The sequence below is a fragment of the Nicotiana tabacum genome, chromosome 15 (assembly GCF_000715075.1).
Source record: "Nicotiana tabacum cultivar K326 chromosome 15, ASM71507v2, whole genome shotgun sequence".
NCBI lineage: Eukaryota > Viridiplantae > Streptophyta > Magnoliopsida > Solanales > Solanaceae > Nicotiana > Nicotiana tabacum.
Window position 1 is genome coordinate 5741398 of NC_134094.1, and position 10459 is coordinate 5751856.

General features: G+C 38.1%; 1 protein-coding gene across 1 annotated transcript; it reads right to left on the reverse strand.

The window, feature by feature from the left end:
• Window positions 1-3213: 3213 nt before the first annotated feature.
• On the reverse strand, window positions 3214-8979 carry LOC107815932 (bifunctional adenosine 5'-phosphosulfate phosphorylase/adenylylsulfatase HINT4-like). The gene is made up of 6 exons (XM_016641584.2): window positions 8803-8979; window positions 8406-8452; window positions 4321-4397; window positions 4143-4209; window positions 3607-3684; window positions 3214-3487 (listed from the first exon to the last, which is right to left on the reverse strand). Exons 1-6 carry the CDS (start codon window positions 8962-8964, stop codon window positions 3379-3381), a joined length of 540 nt encoding a protein of 179 aa, XP_016497070.1. The 5' UTR covers window positions 8965-8979; the 3' UTR covers window positions 3214-3378.
• Window positions 8980-10459: the final 1480 nt, after the last annotated feature.

Sequence of the window (10459 nt, forward strand, 5' to 3'; positions counted from 1 at the left end):
TGACTACGAAACGCCATTAAATAAATACGAGGAACGGTCATGGCGAAGCAATGATTATTATCCATTAGGTCATTTCGGATAGACCCATAAAATTTTAAGGAATTCGGAGCTCGTCGAACGAATTCATGAAGATGGTGTGCACATCAACACACACAAAATTTGAATCATCCTGAATTACTGTTTATGCCTTAAAAACACCAAAAAACGAGGAACAGTCATAGCGAAGTAATGACTATTGTCTATTAGGTCGTTTCTGATGGGCCCACAAAAGTTTTTAGGCGATTCGGAGCATGTCACCCCAATTCACGAAGATGGCGTGGATATTAGCATACAAATAATTGAAAATCATCCTGAATTCCTGTTTAATGGCCTTAAAATGCCAAAATCGAGGAACGGTCATGGCAAAGCCATAATTACTGTTCACTAGGTAGTTTCTGACTGGCCCACAAAATTATAGGAGAATCAGAGCATGTCGCCCGAATTTATGAAGATGGGTTTAATAGCCCTAAAATGCCAAAAGATGAGGAACGGTCATGGCGAAGCAATGATTACTGTTAATTAGGTGGTTTCTGCCGAGCCCAAAAAATTATAGGAAAATTGGAGCCCATCACCTGAATTCATGAAAATAGAGTGGATATTAGTACACGAAAAACTGGAAATTGTCTTGAATTCCTATATTATAACTCTAAAACACCCAAAAATGAGGAATAACCATGGCAAAGCGATGAATATTGTTCATTAGGTCGTTTCTGATAGGCCCACAAAATTTTAGGCGAATCGAAATCCGTCGCCCGAATTCATGAAGATGGCGTGGACATTAACACACGAAAAATTAAAAATCGCCGGGAATTCCTGTTTTATGGCATTAAAACCCCAAAAATGAGGAACAGTCAGGGCGAATCAATGACAATTTTTCATAAGGTGATTTTTCATGAGTCCAAAAAATCTTAGGCGATTCAGGCCCGCCACCCGAATTCATGAAGATGACATGTACAATAGCATACAAAAAATTAAAATCGTCTTGAATTCCGGTTTTATGACCCTAAAACTCCAAAATTGAGGAACAGTCAAAGCGAAGCAATGACTATTATTCATTAGATCATTTCTGATGGGTTATAAAATTTTAGGCAATTTAAAGCCCATCGACCGAATTCATGTACATGACGTGGATATTAGCACACGAAAAATTGGAATTCATCATAAATTCTTGTTTTATGGCCCTAAGAGACTAAAAAATGAGGAACAGTCATGGCGAAACCATGACTAAGTTCATTTGGTTGTTTCTGATGGGCATACAAAATGTTAGGCGATTCGGAGTCCGTCGTCGAAATACATGAAGGTGACGTGGGCATTAGCACACAAAAAATTAGAAATCATCTTGAATTCATGTTTTATGGCCCAAAACGCCAAAAAACGAGAAACGGTCATGGCAAAGCAATGACTATTGTTCATTAGATCATTCTGATAGACCCACAAATTGTAGGCGATTCGGAGCCGGTCGCCTGAATTCATGAAGATGGTGTGGACATTATTAACACGTGAAAAATTAAAAATCATCCTCAATTCCTGTTTTATGGCCCTATGCCAAAAAACGAGGAACAATCATGGCTAAGCGAAGACTATTATTCATTAGGTCGTTTCTAATAAGCTCACAAAATTTTTGACAATTTGAAGCCTATCGCTCGAATTCATAGCATGGACATTAGCACCTGAAAATTTTGAAATCTCCCCGAATTTCTATTTTATGCCCCTAAAATGCCAAAAAATGATGAACACTCATAGCAAAACAATGACTATTGTTCATTACATTGTTTCTGATGGGCCCACAAAATTTTAGACGATTTGGAGCCCGTTGCCCGAATTCATGAAGATGGCGTGGACATTAACACTCGAAAAATTAAAAATCGTCCTGAATTCCTTTTTTATGCTCCTAAAATGCCAAAAAACGAAGAACACTCATAGTGATTTAGGCTATTTCGAAGCCTGTCGCCCGAATTCACAAAGATGGTGTGGACATTAGCACACGAAAAATCGAAATTGTCCTGAATTCATATTTTATGGCCCTAAAATACTAAAAACGAGGAACTCATGTCGAAGTCGGTGGGGCCCACAAAATTTTAGGCAAGTCGGAGCCCGTTGCCCAAATTTATGAAGATGGCGCGAGCATTATCATACGAAAAATTAAAAGTCGTGATGAATTCCTATTTTACGACCCTAAAACACCAAAAACGAGAAACAATCTTGGCAAAGCAATGACTATTGTTAATTAGGTCGTTTCTAATGGACCAGCAAAACTTTAGGCGATTCGGACCCCGTCACCCGAATTCATGAAGATGGCGTGGACATTATTAACACATGAAAATTTACGACCCATAGCAATGGTCCATCACGTTCATAAAAATTTGCATGTTGGACGGATAACATACGACAATAATTTGGGGAGAATTGTATTGGACTGCACATAAAAAGGAGATGCAAAATCTGCAATAAATGCCCATGAGTAATCTTGATATGTACTGCTTATGGGTAAGTTAAAAGAGGATCTCTGAAGCTGACTCGGAAAATCATGTTTCAAAATCTGAAAAATCACTAAAGCACCACTTCTATCAATGAGACTTCCCCTGATACACACAGACCGAGCTGAACCTGCTCTTACTAAAGTAACAACTTAAAACAATTTAGGTTATAATAGATCTACACTTGCTCTCAGGAAGACACATTTACCATCCTAGAGTACAAAGCAAAACACAAATAAAAATAGATAAAGCTAGGATGTGAACAAGATTTTCCAGTTTTTTGGTTTCTCTGGACATTAAAGGGCAAGCAGCATAGGTTTGACATGACACAGTATTTGCAATTTATTTTGACCAATGCTAATGAACCCAAATCCATATACACATCTCATCGTTTACTTGTGAAATGTAAGAGATTCTGAATAATTGCAAGCAGGGTTTTCTCGCAAAAAGAAGAAAAAACAGTAGTCAATATTATAATAAGGTCAAGGACTGACCTGCTACCAAAAGCAAGTAAGCAACAAACACGGAAACAGAAATCCCTTTAATATACTCATTTAAAAGACAGAATTAACTATGCAGACAAGCCATTTTCAATTCCACAGGAGATTATTATTCTTATAGCGATTCTGGTATGAAGCATGAAATACCCGAGGCATGAAAGGAAAGTGTGGAACTTAAAGAAGTTCTTGCATCCAACTTTGATTTTTCAATCAAAAGATATAATTGAATAATTAGGTTCTGTAACAAGATCATTCTCAAGGTTAATGACTGAATTTTACACATGTATATATTGATGAAGAATAGTTAGCAGATTACTAACACTTTTGCCAATTTTAATTAGAAACCACAAATTTACAGACAGTTACATAGATGAGTGATGAGGAATTTGTGGCTTTATTCTCTCCAAAAGCTTTTCAGCTTCAATAAATCCACCGAGTGGCCCCAATGACAAGTATTTTATACACCTCCAGCTGTTCAATGTTTTAAAATCAGAAAAAGGAATATACAATACTTCCAAGAAATTCAAAATTTTGGACAAGGTAATATCTTGAGTATCCAAGGCAGTTTAAGCATGTAGAGAAAAGGGTACCTTGGAGTATAAGGAAGTGCAAAGCAGTGGAGGTGGAGGTGATCAACACTGTTGAATGGGGGCTGATGAAAACCAAATCTGAGAAAATGGAAAAATATGAGTGAAAAAGATTCCTCTCCAGGTACAAGCCTTTTTTATGTTAAGCATGCCAAAATATAAAGTAACAGTAAGATTCTTAAAATATCAAAAACATGTGAGGATACTTAGAAATATATATTGGTTATGACTTGTATGTTAGAGAGAATCGACTAGATTGTTGCGGCAGTCTTCTCTATTTGTAGTCACAAGTCAGTACTTACAACTAGCAGCTTAAGATTGTAAATGTATTTCTTCATCCACAGAAGGTTATGTTGATTGGCCCCAAAAGTTCAATACAAGTGTCATACAATAAGGAACAAGAAATAAAGAAAAAAGCTAGAATCACAAACAAAGTCCTTAAATCATTGGATTAAGCACTGGTTTAGATCCCAGCATTTATTCTGCAAAGTCATTGAAGAAAGTTTTCAGTAGAGCAACTGAAGATGTAAGTCCTTTACCTGTAATGCTTGGACTGAGGTGCATCCCTATGTAACAGACTCTTCCCGACATCTAACATGTGACTCACTGTAAGAAATAGAAGCTGCAAGTTAGAAGTGTGAATACAAAGAAATAAAGTAGCTTAAGGATTTAAAAAGAAAATGAAGTGGTAAGTATGCTTCCGAAAGTTTAATTTACCCAAGGAGAAATCTTCTGGGCTTCTCTGAAGGTTTTTGACAGTTGGAATGTGCAGTTTTGGAATTACCAAGTAATGCCTATCAAGATTTTGCGTTCAAACAACTTATTAACAGGAGATAACTGCAAAGGGTTTTGCAAGTTTACATTCTATGCTAATGACAGAAGTGCATATAGATGACTGACATCACATATCAATGTAATATGTTAGTTAAGACATATTCCAACATTGCACTGACTATACCGATTGAAAGTTTTCAAAACTTATGGAGAACGAATACAACTGTACAAAAGTATCCCTAAATTTTGTTTAACCTCATGGTAAATATATTTGATAGACCAAAATAATATGCCAATCAAAAGGCAAGCAGTACTAGCATTGAAAAATAAGTATGAGATTCATAGCCCTCCTCCACTTCTAATGACTATGCTTAACATTCAAGATTCATAGTCCTCCCTCCCATTTTAATGACTTAGTTTGATTTCATACGAGTCTCAAGAAAAGAATAAATCTTTTACTCCAAAAAAATTGTCATACCAACTTGAGAATCGGAAGTTGAATCTGCTAAATTGTACTCTAGTATAGCTAAATGATGTGTCTAAATGTCACACGCTGCCCTAGCTAACATTTATATATCCCATGTTTGACATAAAGAAAAAAAGGGAATAACATGGGCATCTACGCACAACACACAACAACAACAACAACAACGTCCCAGTGAAATCCCACTAGTGGAGTCTGGGGAGGGTGGTGTGTACGCAGACCTTACCCCTACCCCGAGAGAGTAGAGAGGCTGTTTCCGAAAGACCCTCGGCTCAAGAAGACAAAAAGAGACAATATCAGTATCACCAATAGAAACCATAAGAAAAATAACATCATAGAAATGAGAAAATAGATGCAAAACAAACGCGATAGACAATACATAGACCCGGCACTATGGAAAACAAAAGAGTAGTAAGACACAACATTGCCACTAGTTGACATCGACAAAAACCCTACCAGACTAACCTCACAAAAGTACGAAGTAAGGGAGACTCAACTATCTCCTAACCTACAACACTAATACTCGACCTCCACAATTTCCTATCAAGAGCCATGTCCTCGGAAATCTAAAGTCTCGCCATGTCCTGCCTGATCACTTCTCCCCAATACTTCTTAGGTCGTCTTCTACCTCTTCTCGCGCCCTCCAAAGCCATCCGCTCACACATCCTTACCGGAGCATCTGGGCTTCTCCTTTGTACGTGTCCGAACCATCTGAGTCTCGCTTCCCGCATCTTGTCATCAATGGGAGCCACGCCCACCTTCTCTCGAATATCTTCATTCCTAATCTTATCCATCCTAGTGTGTTCGCACATCCACCTCAACATCCTCATTTCTGCTACTTTCATCTTCTGGATATGTGAGTTCTTAACAGGGCAACACTCAACTCCATACATCATGGCTGGTCTAACTACCGCTTTGTAAAACTTACCTTTGAGTATCGGTGGCACTCTCTTATCACACAAGACTCCAGATGCTAACATCCACTTCATCCACCCCACCCCAATACGGTGTGTGAAATCCTTGTAACATCCTCGTCAATCTCCCCTTCCCTCTGGATAACCGACCCAAGGTACTTGAATTTGCCACTACTTGGTATGACCTGTGATTCAAGCCTCACTTCCACGCCCACTTCCCTCGGCTCAGTGCTGAACTTACACTCCAGGTATTCCGTCTTCGTCTTGCTCAGCTTGAAACCCTTAGACTCAAGGGCCTGTCTCCAGACCTCCAAACTCTCGTTAACACTGGTTCGCGACTCATCAATCAGAACTATGTCATCGGCGAATAACATACACCATGGCACCTCCCCTTGAATATGGTATGTTAACACGCCCATCACCAGGGCAAATAAGAACGGGCTGAGCGCAGAACCTTGGTGTAACCCCATAACAACTGGAAACTACTCAGAGTCGCCTCCTACAGTCCTAACCCGAGTCTTAGCCCCATCATACATGTCCTTAATTGCCCAAATGTAGGCAGTCGGCACGCCTTTTGCCTCTAAGCATCTCCAGAGAACTTCTCTAGGAACTTTGTCGTACGCTTTCTCTAAATCAATAAACACCATGTGCAGATCCTTCTTCCTCTCCCTGTACCGTTCCACCAACCTCCTAATAAGGTGTATAGCTTCCGTAGTAGAACGACCCGGCATGAGCCCGAACTGGTTGTCGGATATAGACACTTTCATCCTCACCCTCGCTTCAACCACCCTCTCCCAAACTTTCATGGTATGACTCAATAATTTGATACCCCTATAATTGTTACAACTCTAGATATCACCTTTGTTCTTATACAACGGAACCACTGTACTCCACCTCCACTCTGCCGGCATCCTCTTCGTCCTAAAAATAACATTAAACAGCCCAGTCAGCCACTCCAAGCTTGCTCTACCCACACACTTCCAAAATTCAATCGGAATTTCGTCTGGCCCGGTCGCTCTGCCCCTACTCATCTTACGCATAACTCCCACGACCTCCTCAACCTCGATGCGCCTGCAGTCCCTAAAGTCACGGTGACTCTCGGAATGCTCCAGTTCACCTAGCACAATATCCCGATCCCCTTTTTCATTCAGAAGTTCATGAAAGTAAGTCCGCTATGTCCTCTTAATCTGAGCATCTTCCATCAATACTCTACCATCGTCGTCCTTGATGCATCTCACGTGGTCCAAATCCCGGGCCTTCCTCTCTCTCGTCTTCGCCAGCCGGCATAACTTCTTCTCTCCGCCTTTTTCCCCCAGTTCCTCGTACATACGGCCATAGGCTGCAGTTTTAGCCTCCGTGACTGCCAGCTTGGCTTCCTTCCTAGCTACCTTATACCACTCCATGTACGCTCTCCTCTCCTCCTCACTTGTGCTCCCTACTAATTTTAGGTATGCTATCTTTTTCGCTTCCAGTTTAACTTGGACCACTTCATTCCACCACCAGTCTCCTTTGTGCCTGCCAGAGACGCCCGTCGAGGTCCCTAACACCTCTCTCGCAGCCTCCCTTATACAGTTTGTTGTCGTCGACCACATAATGCTCGCGTCACCACTGTTCCTCCAGGCTCCCATAGCCGACAACCGCCCCTCCAGCTCCTGGGCTTTATCCTTAGTCAAGGCACCCCACCTGATTCTCGGTCGCCCTCGGTCGAACCTTTTCCTTCTCTTTAACATAATACCAACATCCATCACCAAGAGCCTATGCTGCGTCGTGAGTATCTCACCCGGAATAACCTTACAATCCTTGCATAGCCCTCTGTCACACCTCCTAGAAAATTATTTGGTGGAGTACTAATTAACTACAAACCCAGGAAATAAGTATCCCTCTATCCCTCAGCCAATATCATTCAGTATGATGAATTGGATAAGTTATTGCTAAAAATGCAATTAAAAAAAGGAACTCAGCAAACAGGATTCACAGCATCTATGAACACCCATCGTTTTTCATTGCATGGGTGACGCCATGCGATTCAAAGAAATGTGTGCCTCAAACAATGACGTGCACAGTGATCCAAATGAGAAGTGGTCAGTTCTTAGAATCTCAATGTTCAGGAGATTGGATAAATGCCGGCATCATTATACCTTGGATGCTGAAATTAATTCTTTTAATCGCAATTTAATTGATATAGTACTATATTCATGTATGTTTGATATTTGTTAATTTTTCGTACATTGTCCACTTCACCTCTTGCTTTACTTCTGTTTTTTGCTTCAAGCCTCATGGACCTTGTGCTTTTTTGGCTTTGCGCTTTCAAAAACACTGTGAACAACTAAATTTGAACGTACAAAAAATTATTCACAAGAAAGGTTTATTCTCATCAATTAACTAAGAAGCATCAGAAAATGATCATAATTTTCTCCAATAAATTAAATACTGAATTCAAAACTCCTATTTGTGAGCTTCACACAGAGCATACTCTGGCCCAAACCGGCATGAAGGAGAGAAGTGCTCAAATTATGATAAAGATTCAGAAGATTTTTAAAGCCGAGTTCAACTAGTTCGTGTTAGTAATTGATTGAAATAAAAATTCAGGTGAAAGACAAAGGAAAAAGAATTAATGAAATTTGAAGAACCTGAAGGCAGAGGGATTAATATCTCGAAATGCAACAACTTTATCATCCTACAAAATCAAATTAAAACTACAAAAAGTTAAATTACTCTGTGTGTGTGTGTGTGTGTGTGTGAGAGAGAGAGAGAGAGAGAGAGAGAGAGAGAGAGAAATGCAACGACTTTATCATCCCCAAAAATCAAATAATTAATGCTACAAAAGAATTAAATTACTCTGTGTGAGTGAAATGCAACGACTTTATCATCCCTAAAAATCAAATTAAAGCTACAAAATCTCAAATTACTGTGTATGTGTGTGCGCGCGCGTGAAATTCAACAACTTTATCATCCTGAAAAAATCAATTAAAGCTAAAAAAAATAATTACAGCGACTCTGTGTGTGTGTGTGAAATTGTGATCTTACGGAGTGAAGGAGAGTGGTGGAAGTGGAAGAGGTAGCAATTTGGCAAAATATACATTCCGATAAAGCTGCTCCCCTTGTCATTCTTCCGCCCTCTGTCAATTTACGGATCATATCACCATTGTTGAATTTGTTCTTTACTTCTTGAGGAGGAGGAGCAGCCATTAGCGTGCGAAGTAAGTACTAAACTTTGGTAATTGGGCTGAATTCGTCCACCAATCCGACGAAGAGTAGATCAGCCCATCTCTATAAACTGGGCCTGGCCCATATTTCGGGATAGAGCCGGCCCATCTATGTCGGCTCATATAACTATGTTGTATCTAAATAAATAATAATGAGAAATATATATTTTTAGCCGTTCCCAAAAATAATAATCGAGACAATATATATATATATATATATATATATATATATATATATATATATATATATATATATATATATATATATATATATAATATATATATTTTATATACTTTTTGGCTAACAAATATAAATAGTATCGCCGGTTACCCAATGCCATAAAAATAGCCCACCAACCACTTTTCCGTCTTATAATTACAAAACATAACCATTGTCATGTAGTTCCATTTAAACAAGATGAAGTGGCGCCTATGAAATTTGAATCCTCGTGGAACTAAAAAGTGACTATTTGTGAATTTTACCCCAATAACTCTTGGTCAATAATTTGTTCTTTAGGTAAAGAATTTTTTTTTTATTTTTTGAAGAATTAACTCAACTTGTCGGTCATCCAACCGCTTAAACTAAAAATAGTCAGTAGAGGTATAATATATGCATAATATATGTATTATATATATATAACTATGTATAATCAATGTATAATCTATGTATATGACTAGAAAATAGAAACAATGAATATGACCGACTATTTGTGTAAAGATACCTTTATTTTCATTTGTTACATAAAACAAGATAGTTGATCTGCTGCATATTGTCCTCCTGGTATTGGGGTTGATTAGCTTAATTTGTTATCAGTCATTTTATGTAATTATCTTTTAGCTAATTTAATAGTGTGAAAATCCTTCTATATTGTTTGTGTATAGAAAGTAAACTTATGCTTTGCATCATATTTTTGATTAATTTTATTGATTATTTCAATTTCGAGTGTGGAAGAAGACAATAACTCTTTTTAGAATTAGTGATATGCTCCAATTGGTACTATTATTTTTTTCATTGAAACTTTGCCTAATTGCCTTGTCCTCCCCGCAATAGAATATTTGTCAAGTGCGACAATTCCACTAATTAATTAAGAAACATAATATTTAAATGTTATTTTCAGTCATTGGCTTATTCAAGATCATCTTCTTTTGGAAATTCTGAAAATAATGCAGTCTTTAATATATATAATTACTACATACAACAAGAACAAGAATAAATCCAGTAAAATCCCACAAGTGGAGTTTGAGGAGAATAGTGTGCACGCAACATTATCCCCAACTTATATAGATAAAGAGGTTGTTTCTGATAGACCAGATTCAAACAAGCATAACCACAACATTGAAGCACAAGAGGTATAGTAATATATATAACTAATACATACGAAGGAAAAAGTAATAAAGAATAGGCCGCAAATATTATTTTTAATCTGCGTTAAAAACTATTTACATCTGATAGCCAAAAAAGTATATAAAATTTGTAT